Consider the following 22374-nt stretch of genomic DNA (forward strand, 5'->3'; position numbering starts at 1 on the left):
AGACAGGTGAGCTAGGACAAACGTAGCTTTAGAGACAGGTGGATGGGTCAGCCAGGCCGGGAATGAACCAGGCACTCTGAGAAGGCACACGGTAAGCACGAAATAATCATGGGGGCCACGAAAATGAAGTTGACTCTCCCTCTAAAAAGATACATGAAGTTAACATTCGGGCCCACTTCTCATGACCCCTCAGAATGGATCGTTCCCTTTTACTTCTGTTCTTCGCTATAGTTCCGCCCTCTCTTAAGGCACACCAGCATGGGAGAGGCTCATCGTTGGCCGCCCTTTTTCTCTTACCTGAGCAGATCACAGAGGCCACCTGCCCCAAAGAACACAGCGACGCACCCAGCGCAGTCACGGGACAATCTCCCACGTGCCGCTCGGTCCCAGTGCAGTGAAACATGTGCCTCCACACCTGTCCGCTTCCTTTCCCAAAAGGTGCTCCTCTTGGGGTAGAAAGGGCAACTCCACATTTAAGCTGCTGGCAGAAAACGTGAGCGTCCTCCATGTCCCAGTGAGAGTTGCAGAGAGATCCCCAGGTCCCAAGAATCTTGAGCTCCACTCTTCCTTCGCATGGGGCCTTGCCATTAACCAAGCGAACTTCTGTGTATCCTGAAGGGAGACAGGGCTTTAAAAAGGTGTCCGTGGCTACCTAACCCCACCCTCTTCACAGCAGGGGAACAAACTGAACATGTGCTCTGGGTCTCACTTGAGCAGACTACTCCAACATCCCTGCTGTGGCTACAAGTCCCGTCTGGGCGGGGTGCTACTGGGCAGAGGGACAGATGCGACTCGTGCCCCTCACACTGGAATTCTTCAGCCCAGATCTGTCCGTTTCCTTCTCCAAAGTGAGCTCCCCCCAGGATAGAGACGACCGTGCCGCACTGTAATTCCCTGCATAGCACACTGGCCGCTTCCAGGGAGAAGTCAGAATCACAGACGGTGCCCCAGGTGTCGCCATGTTTCACTTCAACACGACCAGAGCAGGGAATGTCCCCTCCGACTAGTCTGGGTTCCCTGTGGGCTGAAAAATAATATTTCAGTGAGAGAGAACATGATTCCAAGATTTTCCTTCATGAGGAGAGTGAGGCAGGGAGTGGAAAGCGAGAAAGGGAAGCTATTCTTTCCTCTTGGCTTTTCTGCCTCGAGTTCGGTTTAGCAAATTCCAGACCTCCCCATCCTTCATTGGACCACTTCATCGGAGACAGTTCTGGAACTTTGCCTCCTGGAACCTGTCATTGCGGGAGCACGATTACTCTTTCCTTTCAGTATTTTGCCTATATTATACATCACATCGGAGACCACAGATAATGGGTGTCCATTCTCTTTCATTTTTAGCCCTATATGCGGTCCTTCACCCAAGGGGCCTGCCCCAACCATTTCAAATGGTTCTAGGTAAGGATTTTTAATATATCAATACTTCCTGTTTCCAAAATGAACAGCAGACCTCTTCTTCCCTGTCACACTTACAGGAGATGCTCCTTTTCTCCTGTTTTCTCCTCCTTCCTGCCTGACGGTGCTTTATCAGAACCTTTCATGTGTTCCCCAACCAAAGTTCTATCCTCCTTTCTCATCTTCTCAATGGACATCTTCTCTTAACTGCCAATAAATGTTTTCATCTATACATTTCTCTTTAAATTTATATCTATAAGCAGATCTACTTGGACATCTGGAACTTAAGGTGTTCAAAATTGAACGAATTACGTACTGACAAGCCCACGGTATTCCTTACTCAATTAATGGTATCCAGGACCAAATTAGAATCACCCGAAACTGAACCCCCTTTTATCTCCCCATAAATAATGGTAATAACGATAGTAGTGAATATTAAAGTGAACACTTATTTTGTATGTATATATATACATATATATGGCATTTTAGTAAGTATTTAACAAACATTATTTCATCCTTACAATTGCCTTAGGGTATAACTATTAATAACATTCCAGTTTTACAGACAAGGAAACTAAAACATAGAGAACTGTAGTAGTTTGCTAAGGTCGCACAGCAAGTTAGTGAAGGGCCAGGATTTGAAGCCAGGCAGTATACTAGAGAGCCTAGAATCTTGATCGCCTACAATGCACTGCACATGTAGAAGCCACCAGTATGTGTCAGTCCTCCAGCATATTTTTCCTCCATATTTATCATTACTTTGATGTAATTTGTCATCATATGTCATGTAGACTTTTTATTTATTTATTTAATTTATTTATTTTGGGCTGCGTTGGGTCTTCGTTGCTGCACGCGGGCTTTTCTCTAGTTGCGGCGAGTGGGGGGCTACTTTTCGTTGTGCCGCATGGGCTTCTCATTGCAGTGACTTCTCTTGTTGCGGAGCACGGGCTCTAGGTACGCGGTCTTCAGTAGTTGTGGCTCATGAACTCTAGAGCGCAGGCTCAGTAGTTGTGGCGCACGGGCATAGCTGCCCCGTGGCATGTGGGATCTTAGTTCCCCGACCAGGGCTCAAACCCATGTCCCCTGCATTGGCAGGCGGATTCTTAACCACTGTGCCACCAGGGAAGCCCTGTCATGTAGACTTTTGCAATAGCTTCCTAAGTGGTCTCCTAGCTTCTAAATCCTCTTTCCAGTAAATCTACACCATGACCATGAGTGTATTATTCAAGCTCAAATATTTTCACCTAATTTCTTTGTCTTCAAGGTAAGTCGGTGTTTCTTTACTACTTATATAATAATTTATCTTTTTAACAAATATTATTAAGCACCTACAATATTTTAGGCATTTGGATGGGCACAGGGTTCAGTCTATCAGTGAGAATAGATAATTCTAATACTACTACTAATAATCATAACCACAGTAGCTAACATGTAATTCCCATGAGGGAGTAGATATTATTATTATCACCATTTTTTTCTTTTGAGGAAATTGCAGCACAGAGAGCTTTGGCAGCTTCCCCAATATCACCCATCTATTCAAATTAAGGGGGGATAATAAGTATTATTTTCTTAGCATACTTGAAAATACTCTATGAGGTCACCTGAAAAGCCTTAACATCTATTACTCTACCAATCATACCTGATACCTCAGCCTAAATATTCTTTCTCAAGCTTCTGTACCTCTGCAGACACTTTTCTCTCTACTTATTATGTATTTCCCAACTTTATGTACCTGGGAAGAAGTTACTTCTTTTCAAGCCTGCTCAGTTTCTCATTAACTGCTCTCTCCTTCAAGAACACGTAACTTAGTAGAAGGTACACATGTTCACATAATAATTTGAGTCCAAAACTAGATACATATTTTAGATACAAAACTAACAAATGAAGGAGTCATCAGCTCTATTAAATCTGAACTGAGTTGGATAAAAAGCTGAGGAGTTTGCCAAGTAAATAACGTGTGATATGGCATTTAAAGAATAAAGTCATGAAATAGCATGATGTAACTGAGAAATTATGGATAATTTACCACGGTTGGAATTTAAAATGTAAAGAAAAGACACACCAGAAATAAAGCTGAAGAAATGGGGCTCAGGTTTTAAGGACACTCTTTGCCAGGCTGAGAGCACACTTATCAAGATAAGTCTGAGTTTCTTTTAACATACTCAGCGGTAATTCAAGTTAGGTGAGAGATACAAACTATTTCCTTTAACTCACCTTAAAAGAGAGGAAGGAAAGGAAATGCATATGAAATTGGACCTTCTAAAAGGCATAAGTCTTTTAGAGATGCCTGCTGTTAAATATCACTAATTTTTACGATCCCTCAACATTACTATCAGCATCAGCCCTCGCCAATTTCCTAAAGTGTTCTAGATCTGACTATATTCTCTATTATAAAAGTATAGAATAACTCAGCATGCAAAAATTTCACCATTTATCCATTCAATATGTACAAAGCAAGTTTTATCCACATTTGAGTTGAAGAACACGTTGCTTTCTAAACACAGCTAAGACTTTAAAGCAAATAATGCCTTTACAACACAAATAATGAAAGATTCTTGAGTCAAGTCCTTGATTTAATCTTGTTGAATCATTATTTGAGCATGAAATTCCTCCAAGATATCATTAGCTAATGTTCATGTAATCCTATTCTACTTTTGGACAGACCTAAACCCTTGAATAAAAGCTGTTTCTTATGAAATTGAGTTATTTGTAGTGAGGTGGATGGACCTAGAGTCTGTCATACAGAGTGAAGTAAGTCAGAAAGAGAAAAATAAATACCGTATGCTAACACATATATATGGAATCTAAGAAAAAAAAAAAGGTCATGAAGAACCTAGGGTTAAGACGGGAATAAAGACACAGACCTACTAGAGCATGGACTTGAGGATATGGGGAGGGGGAAGGGTAAGCTGTGACAAAGTGAGAGAATGGCATGGATATATATACACTACCAAATGTAAAATATCTAGTGGGAAGTAGCCGCATAGCACAAGGAGATCAGCTAGGTGGTTTGTGACCACCTAGAGGGGTGGGATAGGGAGGGTGGGAGGGAGGGATACACAAGAGGGAAGAGATATGGGAACATATGTATATGTATAACTGATTCACTTTGTTATACAGCAGAAACTAACACACCATTGTAAAGCAATTATACTCCAATAAAGGTGTTAAAAAACAAAAAAACCCAGTTTCTTAGATTGAGCCAAATTCAGCTTTCTTTTAACCTCTTGTTCTCTCATCTAGATCAATCTCGAACAAAATAAAACACAACCAGTGAAAAAACAACCTCTCCCTAACCAAAAAAAACAAAAACAAATAACTTTCTCTTTAATGGTGAAAACTTGTGAAGCACTTGAAAACAAGTCCCTTCTGTAAGTATCCTCTTATTTCCTTTGTCATAAAATATTTGAGTCCAGGGCAAAAGAGAAATTCTTCCACCCAGAAATGTCTTGGAGACTGTATCCTCAGCCTTTATTTCATGAATCTGCTAGTAACACACTAATCTGTACCACAGATTGGCTTCCTTATACCATTTACTCTGTGTACATGGTTAGAATATTGGTAATTTACCCCTTTAAGGGATTTTTTTTTTTCCTGTTAAACCTATGAGTGCATTTTAACATAAAAGCCATTAATTGAATTTTTGTGCCTGGATTTAGCTCCTTTATTCAATAAGTTAAACTTTCCCTGACATCAATAACTAAATCTGTATTCATTTCTTTCTGTAGAAATGAATAAATGGAGAAATGGAGAAATGAAGAACAAATATAAGAAATCATTAATTAGAGTTACTTCCTTTTGTTTAGTAATAGATAAAATACACAATATGCTTTAAAGAAGCATTGATACATTTTCATCATTTATTCCTTTCCAGACTCTGAAGAAGTATACATCATTCTAGTCTCAAAATTATTTTCTAGACTTTAGCAAAATAAAACATAACTCAAATGAACCATTTCTTAGGTTCAGATGTCCTCTACAGCAAATATACAGTCATCACAAACAAAATGTCTGGGATTCAAAGCAATTTTGTGGCCAAAATTCTTAGACTTCTTTGTAGCTGGCTCGTCTAAACTACGTGTCAGGGATAAATTGTTACTTTGTCTTTCTAGTCCTCCAGATTTACTGAGTTCTGGCCCCTATCAGCCATAAAACCTTGCCCTTTATAAAAGTCTAAGAATTTGAACAGATTATGGAATTCGTAGTTTGAACTTGACAGGCACATAGACAGTATTTCCATAATTTTTTTCCTGGAAATCTTCTGAAAGTATCAAGTAAATCAAAAAATAAAATTACGAACTCTATTTCTAGAAAACCAAGGAAAGAGCTAAAATCTAGGCCCCAAAATAAGTATTAATAGAAGAGCTTCCAAAAAGCTACAGAAATATAGTAAGAGAGTTTACAAAAGGAAGCAAAGCGCACATACGGCTGATAGCAGACAAAAGTATAATTTTGTAAAGAGAGGGGCCCACCTTAAGTTGCAGATTTATGCTATTTGCGATTTCTATTATAGGCAGCTTAACAGAATCCTAAATAATTCAGAATGTGTTACCATGAGTGACGTACTCTAGTAATAAAACCTAACTTTTGGATGTGGTTGAATGGAATTCATGGGCAGGATATACTAATGACTCAGACACTGTAGGCTGGAAAGCTAATAAGTCATGTTATCCGTGGTAAGATATTTGGACAAATGTCACCTTGAAAAGAAAACCAAGTGCTTACTAAAGGTGAAAAATTTGAGAACGTATTGGGAAAAGTGTAAAAAAAGAAAAGTATACGTTTATAAAGGTATAAAAAAAAGAAAAATATCAGGATGTTGACATGGCATGAATCCTCCTTGCCACTTTTAACACTTAAGAGAGAGGTAAGCTCAGACTAGAAGAAGCTAGACTGCAAGAAGAAATGGAAGGATAAATACTAATTTCGTGAGGGAGACATCCTCTGCCTGCAGCTACTATATGTAGTTAATTGAGAGTCCTATAATTTGCAACTTAACTGGATTGAAGAAAAAAAAACCCCTGCGTATCCTGTCCCCTAAATTAAGGTGGTGATAAAACTGCAGATTTAGCAGCAAATAAAATTGCTGCTCTTCATACAAAGACAGTGAGCCTACCAGCAGAGACAGGAGTTAGGTCTTGCCTTTCCAAACACAGGGTTTCAAATGACCTTAGGGCAGTGGCCAATAAATTAGGAGGAAGGGCCTGGTCACAGGATAGATCAAAGTATGTAATTTATTCTTTGTTGTTACTTTCACATGGCATTGGATTAAAGCGAACAGACTAGAAGCCTGCTAAGTTTGGAGAGACTTTTTTGCTGACTTTGAGGGCAGCCCACATCGGCTAATGATGACGCAGCCCTCAAAGCAATCCAAGGTTTGCAATCCAAATCACTATCAGCAGAAAGTGGGTTGTGAGAGCTGTGCAGCCCCCCGGACACGTATCCTCTCCAAACTGAACTCAGAATTGACCATGAGGACAACGCAGTAGGAAGCGCTACCCTGAGAAGAGCATCTGGGCTCGTGAAGGGCGGTGCGCAGAGAGCAGCTCCTCAGAGGGCAGAACCTGGTCTATCAAACTGGCTCACCGACACATTCTGTCACTTGCAGGGCAACTCATCAACCTGTCCAGTAGGATTTGATAATTACTGCAGAAGAACAGCTCTAGGTGTTTCTTGGCGGCCACAGCACCAGCCAAACAGCCTTAAACTTCTTACCTATTTGCCTTATTTTACATGAGAAAAAAAATTTTTTTTTCTTTAGCCACTCAGGTGGTTTCTCTTGTAGTTGCAGCTGAACTTCATACTAATTAAATAAAATAAATTAATAGGAAAATAGACAACCCTTTCTAAATGTAGAAGGAAATTATCAGACATACAAATATGCTTACACATTCCCAAACACATGCAAAGACCCCATAAAGGTCATAGAGTGAAATATGTTTTCAGTTGTAGCATATTACACGACAATAAATATTATGTATATATAATATGACAACATAATTATGCATAATATGACTAAGTTAAGGTCAAATACATCTCCCATTTCAAAAAAGTAACTCTATCAGTGTCCTTTTCAACATAAATCCCAATTCTATTATGAGTACAAGTGATGCACCTGGAACAAAATTATTTGTAAAGGCTGAAAGGAAGAGAATAGAAAATAAAGCAACAGGTGAGATATTAATATCAGACAGATTTGATTCAGAACAAAAATTTTGGGGGAATTCCCTGGCGGTCCAGTGGTTAGGACTCCTCGCTTTCACTGCCGAGGGCGCTGGTTCAATCCCTGGTCGGGGAACTAAGATCCCACAAGCTGTGTGGTATAGCCAGAAAAAAAAAATTGTTCAACCATAAATGATGGAAAACTTATACTACTAAAAAGAGCAATTCACAATGACCACATAACAGTCATAGGAAGTTCTGTGTCCCAGATTCACAGAGCATCAATTCATCAATTATACGATATAGCTACTGGTACACTCAGTGGAAAACCTATAACCTCAAATGGTTATATTAATAAACAGGAAAGAATCAAAATTAATTAAGCATCCAACTTGAGAAGTTAAGTCTCATATCAGGCTCCCCAGCCCAGGGATCCTGCACCAGGAAGACAAGCCCAGGGGCCCTGCACCCCCAGAACGTTTGGCTTTGAAGGCCAGCAGGGCTTACTTTTGGGAGAGCCGAGGGTTGTGGGAAATAGAGACTCCACTCATAAGGGACACACACAAAATCTCACCCTCTCCGGGACCCAGGGCAGAAGCAGTAATTTGAAAGGAGCCTGGGTCAGACCCACCTGCTGATCTTGGAGAGCCTCCCGGAGAGGCAGGAGGTGACTGGAGTTCACCCTGAGAACATAGACACTGGCAGCAGTCATTTTGGGGAGCTCATTCTGCCACAAGGATACTGGTGTCAGAAAAAGTCATTTTTGGAATCCTCTCTTTAGCTTATTAGCACCAGGACCCAGACCCACTCACCAGCCTGTCAGCACCAGTACGGAGACACATGAGACCAAGCAATTTATCAGGCAGCGACACCCCTCCCCCACTACTGCCCCTACTAGCAGGCAGGCTTCCTTGAGACATCCTGAGCCCACAGCTACCCTGGAACATGGCCCTGCCCACCAGAGGGCCCAAGACCCAGCCCCACACAACAGTGGGCCAGCACTAGTGCAGGGACCGCTAGGGCCCTGCAGCCAGAGACCCTGGGACCCAGCTCCACCCACCAGAGGGCTGTTGCTAGCCCTGGGACAAGGCTTATCCCCCAGTGGACAGACCCAGCCCTAGGACCACCGTAGCCCCACAACCTGCCTTGTCAGGACACAGCCCACCCACAAAGAGGCCAGTACCAGCACCTCTGGGACCCTGGCCCTGTCCATCAGCAAGCCTACACCAGCTCTGGGATTCCTGGGCCCTATAGCTGGGACCCCAGGACCTGTCTGCCTTCCAGTGGCTGGCATTACCCCAGGACATGGCTTCATGCACCAGTAGGTGGGCACCAGCCCCAGGATCCCTTGGACATTGGTCCCACTGACAATCAGGTAGACACCAACTCTGAGACATGTTGGACCCCTCAGCCATCAGCCCCAGGAACCAGCTCCACTTACCAGCAGGCCAACACTAGCTTTGGGACACTCCGGAACCCACAGCCATGTCAGGAACAAGCTCCACCCACCAGCAGTATGACACTAGATCTGAGAACCCTGGCTCTGCAATCACCCATTGTAGAACATTGCTCAACCCACAGTGAAACAGCGCTAGTCCTGGGACACCCCTGGTCTCTGCAGCCAGCTACCCCATGCCAAACACATCAGAAGGACTTGTGCAGTCAACATGGGGGGAACCCCTAGAGCATATAGCTCTGGTGACCAGAGGGGAGTGTGCTGCTGAAAGCATAGGACATTTCCCACAAAACGCCATTTCTCTAAGGTTGGGAAACGTAACCAATCTACCAGATATGTAGAACTGAAAACAGCAAGTTACACAAAATGAGGAAACAGAGGAACAAGTTGCAAACAAAGGAACAAGATAAACCCCCAGAATAAGAACTAAGTGAAGTGCAGATAGGCAATCTACCTGATATCAAACGCAATGGTAAAAAGCTGAAAGCATTTCCTCTAAGAACAGGAGCAAAGGCAAGGATGCCCACTCTTGCCATTTTTATTCAACGTAGTAACTTAAGTTCTAGGAACAGCAGTCAGACAAGAGAAAGAAATAGAAGGAATCTAAACTGGAAAGGAAGAAGTAATACTGTCACTGTTTGCAGATGACATGATACTGTATATAGAAAGCCCTAAAGAGGCCACCAAAAAACTACTAGAATTCATCAACGAATTCGGTAAAGTTGCAGGATACAAAATTAATATACAGAAATCTGTTGCATTTCTATGCACTAACAATGAACTATCAGAAAGAGAAATTAAGGAAACAATCTCATTTACCATCACATAAAAAAGAATAAAATACCTAGGAATAAACCTACTTAAGGAAGCAAAAGACCTGTACTCAGAAAACTATAAGACAATGATGAAAGAAATTGAAGATGACTCAAACAGGTGGAAAGATATACTGTGTTTATGGACTGGAAGAATCAATATGGTTAAAATGACCATACTACCCAAAGCAATCTACAAATTTAATGCAATCCCTATCAAATTACCGATGGCATTTTTTCGCAAAACTAAACAATAAATTTAAAATTTGTATGGAAACACAGAAGACCCCAAATAGCCAAAAACAATCTTAAGAAAGAGGAACAGAGCTGGAGGAATCAGGATCCTTGGCTTCAGACTATACTACAAAGCTACAGTCAACAAAAGAGTACAGTACTGGCACGAAAACAGACACGTAGATCAATAGAACAGGATAGAGAGCCCAGAAATAAATCCACGCACCTATGATCATCTAATCTATGACTAAGGAAGCAAGAATATACAATGGAGAAAAGACAGTCTCTTCAATAAGTGGTGCTGGGAAAACTGGACAGCTACATGTAAAAGAATAAAATTGGAATGCAACTTCTTAACACGTTGATTGAAAGTCTTACCTGAGCAGGTAACTTTGGCTTCATCATAGTGATCACAACTAAGTCCACCCCATTGCCAATTCTTGCAGTCCCAAAGAGAAGTTTCATTTCCATTACAGCTGCTTAAAAACAGCCATGTGTTTGTTGCCTTAATTTTGGAATAAACTTGATAGGATGTTTTGAGTGCAGATCCACATCCCAGCTGCCTGCAAACCACATCAGCTTCTTTCAGTCCCCAGACTCTGTCACATACTTTCCCTATCAATTTCTGAATTTCCACCTCCACTGTCCCAGCACACTGGCTGCCTCCACCTTTAAGTCTCAGTTCCAGATCTGATCCATCTGCAAAAGAAACATAAACTTAGGCCATAGATACATATGGAGGTTAGCTCTCAAAGGGTAATTTTAAAATCTTGTTCCTTCCCAGATACTGAGACACTGGAAATTCTGGCTTACCCATCTCCTGGCTTTTTGAAGAGTCAGTATAGACCATGAATTTGCTTAGAAATGGGATTACAGTTTCAAAACTTAATAAAAATTGTCAGTGGCTAAAAAATACGAGCAAATCAGATATAAAGAAAAGACCTATATCATTTTGTCTTTTGGAGCTCCAGGTAGATTTAGAATTTGAAGTGTGGTCCCTAACAGCAGTCGGAAAAATTATTATAGAAAATAGAGTCAGACAACCCACCAAACTAGTCATATAAAGAATATGTTAAAGATTCCTCACAAGGGTAAAAGAATTCCCAACAAGGAAATTACTAGATATTTCTCTCTCTCACATCTCACACCTACTCCTACTCCTAAAGAACACAGGTCCTTCCTCCTCTGTTTTTGTTTTTGTTTTGTTTTGTTTTAACTTACCAGAACACGTCACACCAGCATCTTCATTATGATTGCAGTAATGCTTTCCCCATTCTTGGTGTTTACATTGCCAAAGGGCAGACTCATGTCCATGGCAGGAAACACTGTCAAGCCAAATGTGTCCAATTCCTTCACTGGCGTTGACTCGACCAATGGCAGTGACGGCAGTTGGACATCCCAGTTGCTTACATGCCACAGCAGCATCGTTACTATCCCAGCCATCATCACACACTGTCCCCCATTCTCCTTGGAATTTCACTTCTAATCTTCCTGAACATTCAGTGACTCCATCTACCAGTCGCAGGTTTAGGTCTGCTCCCTCTGTAAGAGGGACACAAAACAAGTCAGTGATAAAGAAACAAGAATGAAGGCACTCTAAACAGCTGTACCTGACATGAGTAAAGGGAGAGATAGAGAAAACAGCGATATATTACCACTGAAAATTGTTAAAGATGGAAGGAGGAGTGGATCAGGCAAGAAGACAGGACTTTTTATGGATTGGAAGTTTGGGACTAGCAGATGCAAACTATTATATATAGAATGGATAAACAAGGTCCTATTGTATAGCACAGAGAACTATATTCAATATCTTGTAGTAAACCATAATGGAAAAGATCAATCAATAAAAATTAAAAAAAAAAAAAAAGAAGACAGGGTTTCTCACTATGGAGAGCATGCATTATAGGAAGAGTTCCTAACAGGAGGCCCAGGGACCGAAATTTATCTAGAGATTTGCTTGTTTGATCACCAAAGATTTTTTGTTGGAATTGTTTGAGTTTTTCCCTTTTAAATATATATTTGCAGGTGTCTAGGTGGGACCTACACACTCCAGTTTGCCTCAATACTCAATACTCACTTTTGCCTCTGGCTTCATTGCCTACCCAGACTACCTGGTTTGTATTACATGCCTGACCCCTTTCTGACCACTTCTGTAGTTTAAAAGCAAAGCAAAGAGAAAAGGGACCTCACCATTACTACTTTCAACTTCCTCCAATCAATATTTCTCAAAGAACAGAACTTGATTCTAAGTAATATCCTATAATTAATAAATTGCTTTTTTCCTCAGGCAGGTTTGGTTCTTGTCACAATGCTGTTTATTGTGATTACTCAGCATGTATAAAACACACTGAGGGAAACAGAAGGTACATACTGGGTTTTTTCTATGTCAAATCCCTTTCACTTTCTTTAGCTAACAGAATCCATCTTTTCTGTAGGAATCCCATTCTTTGTGGTTTAGACTATAGATGGTCACATTATTCAACAAGAAAAAAGCCAATTTGGTAATTCGCTGGCTGTCCAGTGGTTAGGACTCCGTGCTTTCACTGCTGTGACCGGGCTTCGATCCCTGGTCGGGGAACTAAGATCCTGCAAGCCGCGCAGTGCTTGGATGGAGCCAACTGTACCTCCTGGATTTCCCAGTTTTCTGAGTCAGTATTGTCTCATTTTAAAGTTAGTTTGAATTGAAATTCCTTCATTTGAAAAAAAAAATACCTGGTGAATACAGGGACATTTTTACCCTAGTTATAGTTTCCTAAATATTCCCTGGGGTTCAAGACTTACTAGGTCTTCTTCAAACTCGGCACTCAAGTGAAGAAAGGAGAGTGACTGTCTTGTACACGCAAAGCCATGTCCCTGTCCCGTAATCAAGCGTGAAACATGAAATTTTCTAGACAGATGCAGTGCCTGCTCATAACATAGCACTAGCATAAATGAGGTTTTAACAGGAAAACAATTTTTTAAATCATTTGATTCTGTGAATTTAAGAAAAGGTGGGTTTAAGAAAGAGTGGGTCAAAATGGCTAAAGAGGAGACTTTTGTAGGTAGAGGGTGATAAGGGGGGTGCTCCAAAACATCGAGAAAGCAAAATTTTAACCTGTTTTTAACAGTTAACCTTTTCTTTCTTTTTTTGGAGGATGGGGGGAGTGGACTATTCTCTAAACACTTCCTTCTATCCTCATGACTTGAATCTCAATTTCACTGTCATCATTCCCCCCTAACCTATGTATCCTAATTACAGTTAAGGTAAAAATTCCACAGGTATCAGAACTGCATCCTGAAATTCGGTAATAATAAAGCGATAAAAGAAGCAGACTTCATTATGTTTTTAGGAGTTCAGCCTTTTGAGACTTTTATCCCCTTTTTTTTGTCCTCTCGTGGAGAATAGAAAGAACACAGGCCAGTCCTTACCTAAGCAAATCACTCCGGCATCCTCAGCGTGATCACAATTATGCTTTCCCCATCCTTCATGTCTGCAGCTCCAGAGAGCTGACTCATTTCCATTGCATACAAGATCATCAAACCAGATTGGTCCAGAACCTTCTCCAAAATTAGCTGAACCAGAGAAACTGACAGCACTTCCACATTCAAGTTGTTTACAAACCACAGAAGCATGATTTATATTGAAGTTATCGTCACACACAGTTCCCCACCGTCCTTGGAATTTGACCTCTATTCTTCCTGAGCACCGGTTTCCTCCATTCATCAGCCTCATCTCCAAATCAGATCCATCTAGAGTGGAGAAAAGACCAGAATTCAGAAGTAATATTTATTCAGAAGTGATTTTAGAAAACAATATTCCTCTAGTCACTTGAGATTTGATCCGATCCTTAAAAATGATGCTTCATTTTGGATGCTGCCCCTGTTCACATTTTGGAGAATTTTAATCTTTTGAAAACCAACCCACGATTAATCTGTAAAAAAGTCTTTAACAGATTAAACTTTACTTTGTGTTTTGTTTTGTTTCCTTCCATTACTGAGGCATAATAAACACTTCTATGTAGAAATAGATACGTTTGCCTCAAAGTATTTATTTAAAAAGCTTGAGAAAATAAAATTTGTTCATACTACAAAGAAGCAAAAATGACAAACCAGTCATTTGTTGAACAGTTAAAATTTTTATTTTAATCTTTTTTATGACCATCAGTTTAGAGCATGAATGACTGCTTGAAGTTGAATTTGAAATTAGGAAACAGGAAAAAGCAAAAAAAAAAAAAATGCATAAGCATGCATGATAGTTTGCAAAAGTGGTATACAAAAACATTAAATATTAGGACTTCCCTAGTAGCGCAGTGGTTAAGAATCTGCCTGCCAATGCAGGGGACACAGGTTTGAGTCCTGGTCCGGGAAGATTCCACATGCTGCAGAGCAACTAAGCCCGTGAGCCACAACTACTGAAGCTGAGTGCCACAGCTACTGAAGCCCACAATGCCTAGAGCCCGTGCTCCACAGCAAGAGAAGCCACCGCAATGAGAAGCCCGCGCACTGCAACAAAGAGTACTCCCTGCTTGCCCCAACTAGAGAAAAGCCCATGCACAACAATGAAGACCCAATGCAGCCAAAAATAAATAAATAAATAAACATTTTTAAAAACAACATTAAAAATTGGAAATTAATCAAGATAATTTATTTCTTACCAATTTTTTTCTGAATCAAAGCTTTTTTTCCCCTCCCCCGAAGCACCTGCTACCATTTTTAGCAAAGAATGGCTTTTTCAGAAAGAAAATTCTCTCTATACGCTATCCTTAGATTTTCTATGATGAATAAAATACCTGAGAAAAAGAGACTTGGGATGAAATTTTGGGACACTTATCAGAAAGTGTTTGTGGTTGAATAAAATGCTTAGAAGTTCTTGTTTGAAAAAGTAATTCAATTTTAAAAGCACTGAACTCCAGACAAGGACATCCACTCAGCAAGATTTTGTATCATGAATAATAATAATAATAATAGCTTACAATCAAAATGTGCATATGCTGTTCCAAATGTATTACATATGCTATCGTCAGTCTTCACAACAACATTAAGCATTACATGTCATTACCACTATCTCTACTTCACAGATAAGCAAATTGAGGTTAAATAATTGACACAGGATCAAACACCCAGGAAACAGTAGAGACAATGTAAAAAAACCCAAACAAACAAAAAGACAATCTAGCACCAGAGTCTATCCTCTTTACTATTATGCATGTGATAATAATAGAATTTCCTAAGTAGATGCTCTGAGGATTGAGCATTGACCAGGGTAGAGAATCTCAGAAATACAGACTCTGAAACCTCAGAAACCTCATGAAACTCATGAGTCCCTCAGTGGCTACACATCCCTTTCCATCATTACGCACCAGTTGGAGGTTTAGGTGTATAAACTTCAAAAACCAAGTTTGAGTAATGTCATCCTTATATAAAGGATCCTTATGTAAAGGTATGAAAAACAGAACACAAGTTAAAAGTACTACACTGATGTCTTAGTTTAAACAGTCAACTTATAGACAGCAATAATTATAGTAAGAGCCTGGCAAGATTGATTATCATTTTTAACTTTGCTGTAGATGTTACCATTGTTATTTCTTATCTTTCCCTGCAAAGTGATTAACAATAAAAGACAAGAAGAAGGGAAGAAGAAGTGGGAAGAGGAGAAAAATGGATGAAAAGAAGAAATAGAAATGAGTTGTCTAGGTAATGAGAAACGGTGAGCCGCGAGGAAACGAATGTTAATTTTTAACACCTATTACCTACCAGTGTACCAGCAGCTTTACATGTATTATATTATTGGGTGCTCAGAAACTGAAGTTTAGAAAGATTTAGCAACTTGTTCAAAATAATAGCATTAATGAGCAGCTGAGCAATTTTCTAGATACTAGCCTGTGTTGCTCCCATTACACCACCGTGCCTGGAGAGAGATTAGTCCTTTCTAAAATCAGTCCTATGGAGGAGATGATCTCTAATAGAAAGGCTGGGTGGTGATAAAGTTACATAAAGGTCAATGACATAAGCAAAGAGAAATTGGAAGCCCAGGAATCTGAACTGGGTCAGAAACATGACCTTGGGATTTGTCAGCAGAAAGGTCTGGGCTATTGTAAGGACAAATGAGATGAAACAGATGAAATGTTTTATAAATTAAAACTAAAACTACCTTGTAATAGTAAATGAACAGCATTGTACCGTGAAAGAAGCAATTCTACTTTGCAAAACATCCTTCCTCCAACAAAAAAGGATTAGTGCTAAGAATATTTATTTCCTGATAGAGTAAGTTGATTATCAATTAATGGGCAAAAGGGTCATGATTTATGGGCCAATGCATGAAAGCAGCATTTTATGGGGAAAGGGGACAAGAAATTAACTTAGATAATCATGGTATTTTTATGTAGACGTAGAAAGTTACAGTAGGATTACTTAATATAAATTGAAGCTAGTCACTTCCTCATTGATTGTCGTATTCAGAATCTCTTTCGATTTTTTTTAAAACATGGGCTTTGTCATGTGTTTTCTGGTCTTTTAGCAATGGATTGGGTAATTTTATACGTGGACTAGATTACTTACAGAAAACTGGCTCCTTTTAATTTTTGACCCATAGGTTTTTTTTCACAAAGCATTTCATGTTAAGGCTTGACTTATGCAAGTCTTACCTGAGCAGGTGATTCCAACATCCTCTTGGTGAGTACAGTTATGCTTTCCCCACCCATCGTGTTTGCAATCCCAGAGAGTTGATTCATTTCCTCGACAAGAAACATGATCCATCCAAATGCGTCCAGAGCCTGCACTGGAATTAGCCCATCCAGTGGCTTTGATAACAGTTGGACATCCCAGCTGCCTACAAACAACGGAGACTGCGGCCAAGTCCCAGCCATTATTACACACAGTTCCCCACTCCTCCTGGACTTTCACCTCCACTCTCCCAGAACACTTGTTTTCACCAGCCGTTAGCCTCAACTCCTTGTCTGTTCCTCCTGTAACAGTAGGTAAAGGCAGCAATTGGTCAAGATCCAAAGAGCAAGTAGAAAATTATTATTCTTTAGATTACTTATTTATTTTTCAAAGCCAGATTCGAGAAATATTTCTGGACTTATCCAGGGTACAATAGGAGAATGTTATTTCATAGAAATTAAAAAAACAAGTATGAGTATCACAGGCTTCAAATTAAGCAATGACATAAAACCAGTAAATCTGGGTAATCCAGTACTGTATGATACCTTTATTTAATGGCTGATATTCTTTATAACGTCAATTTATATATTCTCATGGATAGTTTACTCTAAAAAAAAGATACTACAAAATTTTATAGGGATAAGCTATGTAAGTTTCTCCAGAATCCTAAGATCAGTAGAAAGAAGGCTGAGGGTGAGGATGAAAAGACCAGTTGTAAGGAATTTAGTGCCTATTTCACACATATATGGAAAATATCATGAATTTTTAAAATGCTAGTTAAAATCTAACTGAAACTTATTGACTCAAATGGAAATTGAAATGGAGATATTTTCCTATTATCTTCTACTTTGAAACCATGAAGCATGTTTTTAGATGCTATTTAGCCTTCAGGAGAATTATTTGCTTTTTAGTGACTTGCCACAGTGGGCTAAGGTTGCGAGTAAATTTGACAATGTACTCACCAAGAGAGCTGGTGACCAAACAGGCACTGAGAACTGAGACCACAGCAATAGTGAAAGGACTTAAGTGGGCAGAACATCTTCTAAATTCTGTGAAAAGACGAAAGAGAGCAAAAGTAGAGTCTTCCCAAAAGGAGGCTTTGGAGGAGACAGATGGTTCCAGAGGTTTGAGGTTAACAAAGAAGGCCAAACCAAGACAGAATATCCTCCCCACTAAATGGCAAAGCAGGCAGGAAAAATTCGTAGCCAGGATCATACAGCCTGCGTAGCTTTGAAAACGTTCATGTTTACAGGCAATCTAGGGGTGAGGAATTAGAAGAGAGTTGGGGATGGAAAAAGCATTGCAAGATTGAGCCTTAAAACCCGGAAAACTGAAAAGGCATTGATGAAACTTAGAAGCGGGCAGTTCTCCCTTCAGGCACAGAGCAATATTCAACCACTGATACCCTCATCTCCAAGCCTACCGGACCCACATTATTAGATGGCATGTTCCATGAGGGAATGAATTATATCTATCATGTTCACCAGTTTCACCAGTACCTGGCACAGTGCCTGCTAAATAGTAGTTGAACAATACTTTGGAGGAAAAAGTGACAAAGATCATATTTGAAAACCCCGCTATTGGGCCTTATCTCCAAAAATAGCATAAAATGCTCTATCACTCAATTCTCCTTCTTACTCTCACCTAACAGTAATTTAAAAGTAAAAATGCTATGATAGTCACTCCTCTGTGATAACTCACTGAACTGTGCATTTATGACCTATGCTTTCACGTGGTATGTTATACCTCCGTCTAAAAGCTTGAAAAAAAAAGAGTAAGAATGCTAAATAAGTTTCATGCATCCACATAGGTCACGAAGTAGATTTCAACGCTCAGCTGTGTTATTCTAAATGTCCTCTAGGGAATCAACTTTCAATCAATATGCATTCCTCCTTGTTCTATTTTTCTAACAACGGTTAGTTTCAAACTCAATACAATTCAGTTAATTTTAGTTCCTTGCTTTATTGCACCTCAGCAGTTTTACAGACTTGATGCCAAATCGAATCCTAATCTCACATCTGCAATTTCGAATCTATGGAAGATAAAAGTACTGCCTTATAGGTTTATTGCCCTTTTCCTATCACTTACCCTCCTGATGCCCATCACTATTAAATCAGATCCACTGACTGCCAGAATACTGCTATACTCCATTAAAGAAAGGGTAAATAGAACAAATGAGAAGCTTTTACCAGTAGATCCAGAGTTTTCATGTAGCACCATTCTGAGTTTGTCCATTCCAAAGTTTTATGATACTTAAATCTTCTTATATTATTCCCTAGGAATGGCCTCCTAGAGAAGAGGACCACTAAGAATTCTAAAAATCATTTCACATCCACAAAAAAACAGAAAGACTTCATAATGGAGGTGGAGTCAATCAGAAAAGGGAAGTAATTAAAAGAAGGATGTTCTCTTTCGTGCTGATGTTTTCTTCCATTTGGGACATGAAACAACCAAAGAAAACTGAGAAACAGTCACTACAGATTTATAAAAATTAAAGGGGAAATATTGACTCATATAGTGTTGTTATTGAATTGAATATTTTAAATTTCTGCACTTTGTTTTGGACTAATATATTAGAAGCATAAAATAGTTGTTGTTTTGTAGTTAAATTATGTCAAAAAATTAAAGTAAAATAGGCAAAATATAATTAAATCACTAAAGCTTGATTGTTATAACAACTTTTAATATTATTTGCATAATCAAATGTGTCTAATGAATAATTTTGTGCAGATTACCTATAGACAGCTCTTGCATTTCTTTTCTTTTCTTTTTCAAAATTTTTATTGGAGTATAGTTGACTTACAATGTTGTATTAGTTTCAGGTGTACAGCAAAGTGAATAAGTTATAAATATGCATATGTCCACTCTTTTTTAGAGACTTTTCTTGTATAGGTCATTATGGAGTATTGAGAAAAGTTCCCTGTGCTCTACAGAAGGTCCTTATTTGTTATCTATTTTTTATATAGCAGTGTGTATATGTCAATCCCAATCTCCCAGTTTGTCCTTCCACCTTCCCCCACCCCCACTTTCCCCCCTGGTAACCATAAGTTTGTTTTTTACATCTGTGACTCTATTCTGTTTTGTAAATAAGTTCATTTGTACCATTTTTTTAGATTCCACAAATAAGCGATATCATATGATACTTGTCTTTCTCTGTCTGACTTACTTCACTCAGTATGACAGTGTCTAGGTCCATCCATGTTGCTGCAAATGGCATTATTTTATTCCTTTTTCTTTTCTAATGGGATGAAGAGCAGCAATAAAATTAGCCAAGACAGTTACAAATTCTACAAATTTTGAAATAAAAATTTACAAGACTTGATTTTAGCTCTAAATAAGTCAAATTCAAGTAAGAGAAATACATCTAATAGCAATAATGAACATAGTTTCAAAGCACAGTGTGAAAAATAAAGAACTAGTCATACCAGCTAGAAGACAGGAACAAACAGTTAGAAAACTCTTTTCTGTGGTAAGTTGCTTAAATTGTATCCTAAAGTATGAGAAGCACTTTGCTAAAAGGAAAAAAGAGAAAGGGATTTAAGGTATAAGAAACAAAAAAAGAGAAATAAAGACAATTCTCACTGTTTTTTTTCTACATTAGGAATAATGGAGGTTGAATAGTATTTTTTTCCTAATTTTTATTTTATACTGGCTTATAGTTGATTTACAATGTTGTGTTAGTTTCAGGTGTACAGCAAAGTGATTCAGTTATACATATACATATATCTATTCTTTTCCAGATTCTTTTCCTATATAGGTTACTACAAAGTATTGAATAGTGTTCCATGTGCTATACAGTAGGTCCTTGTTGATTACCTATTTTATATATAGTACTGTTTGTATGTTAATCTCAACCTCCTAATTTATCCCTTCCTCCCCCAACTTGTCCCTTTGGTAATCATAAGTTTGTTTTCTGCATCTGTGAGCCTATTTCTGTTTTGTAAATAAGTTCATTTGTACCATTCTTTTCAGATTCCACATATAAACTGTATCATATGACATTTGTCTTTCTCTGACTTCGCTTACTATGATAATATCCAGGTCCATCCATGTTGCTGCAAATGGCATTATTTCATTCTTTTTTATGGGTGAGTAATATTCCATAGTATACAAGTACCACATTTTCTTTATCCATTCATCTGTTGGTGGACATTTAGGTTGCTTCCACGTCTTGGCTATTGTAAACAGTATTGCAATGAATATTGGGGTACATGTATCCTTTTGAACCATGGTTTTCTCCAGATATATACCTAGGAGTGGGATTGCTGGATCATTGTGGCTATATTTTTTAAAAGAACCTCCATACTGTTCTCCATAGTGGCTGTACCAATTTACATTCCCACCAACAGCATAGGAGGGTTCCCTTTCTCCACACCCTCTTCAGCATTTATTGTCCGTAGACTTTTTGATGATGGCCATTCTGACTGGTGTGAGGTGATTATTTCATTGTGGTTTTAATTTGCATTTCTCTAATAATTAGTGAAGTTGAGCATCTTTTCATGTGCCTGTTGGCCATCTGTATGTCTTCTTTGGAGAAATGTCTATTTAGGTCTTCTGCCCATTTTTAAATCAGGTTGGTTTTTTTTTTTTTTAATGTTGAGCTGCATGAGCTGTTTATATATTTTGGATATTAACCCCTTGTTGGTCATATTATTTTCAAGTATTTTCTCCCATTCAGTAGGTTGCCTTTTTGTTTTGTTGATGGTTTCCTTGGCTGTGCAAAAGATTTTAAGTTTAATTAGGTCTCATTAGTTTATTTTTGTTTTTAATTCCATTACTCTAGGAGATGGATCAAAGAAGATATTGCTGCAATTTACATCAAAGAGTGTTCTGCCTACATTTTTCTCTAAGAGTTTTATAGTATCCAGTCTTACATGTAGGTCTTTAATCAATTTTGAGTTTATTTTTTATATATGGTGTTAGTGAGTGTTCTAATTTTATTCTTTTACAAGAAGTTACCTGCTCAGGTAAGACTTTCAATCAATGTGTTAAGAAGTTGCATTCCAATTTTATTCTTTTACATGTAGCTGTCCAGTTTTCCCAGCACCACTTATTGAAGAGACTGTCTTTTCTCCATTGTATAATCTTGCCTCCTTTGTCATAGATTACTTGATCTTAGGTGTGTGGGTTTATTTCTGGGCTTTCTGTCCTGTTCCATTGATCTACATTTCTTGTTTTTGTACCAGTACCATACTGTTTTGATTACAGTAGCTTTACAGTATAGTCTGAAGTCAGGGAGCCTGATTCCTCCAGCTGCATTTTTCTTTCTCAAGATTGCTTTGGCTATTTGGGGTCTTTTGTGTTTCCATACAAATTTTAAGATTTTTTTGTTTCACTTTAAAAAGCTGAAATAATTCATCACCAGTAGACCCACACCACAAGAAATGTTAATGGAAGTCTTTCAGGCAGAATAAAAATGGTATTAGATAGAAATACGGTTCAACACAAGGAATGTAGAGCACCAGAAATGGTAACTACATAGGTAAATATGTGGTTTTTATCATTATTTATTTTTTAAAATAGTTGATTGTTTAAACAAGAATAATAGCTATATAAGGTGAGCATATAACATGTAAAAGGAAAATGTATGAAAATAATAACACAAAGGGTGAAAACACAAATGAAAGAATATTATTAAAAAGTTTATTTACTCTATGTAAAGTAGTCAAAGGCAGA

General features: G+C 38.7%; 1 protein-coding gene across 2 annotated transcripts in view; it reads right to left on the reverse strand.

Annotated features, from left to right (window-relative positions):
* Positions 1-19158, reverse strand: part of CD163 (CD163 molecule) — a 37956-nt gene extending 18798 nt beyond the window's left edge. The window contains exons 1-8 of one of the 2 annotated variants that reach the window (XM_059082514.2): positions 18888-19158; positions 17661-17747; positions 16680-17000; positions 13465-13785; positions 11278-11598; positions 10435-10755; positions 710-1024; positions 298-612 (exon numbers count right to left, since the gene is read on the reverse strand). In XM_059082514.2, coding sequence (XP_058938497.1) covers positions 298-612; positions 710-1024; positions 10435-10755; positions 11278-11598; positions 13465-13785; positions 16680-17000; positions 17661-17747; positions 18888-18933 — 2047 coding nt within the window. In that variant the 5' untranslated portion in view covers positions 18934-19158. The remainder of the gene's footprint in view (positions 1-297; positions 613-709; positions 1025-10434; positions 10756-11277; positions 11599-13464; positions 13786-16679; positions 17001-17660; positions 17748-18887) is intronic. The other variant, XM_067008704.1, reaches the window with a different exon arrangement.
* Positions 19159-22374: the final 3216 nt, after the last annotated feature.

The sequence above is a fragment of the Kogia breviceps genome, chromosome 12 (assembly GCF_026419965.1).
Source record: "Kogia breviceps isolate mKogBre1 chromosome 12, mKogBre1 haplotype 1, whole genome shotgun sequence".
Lineage (NCBI taxonomy): Eukaryota > Metazoa > Chordata > Mammalia > Artiodactyla > Physeteridae > Kogia > Kogia breviceps.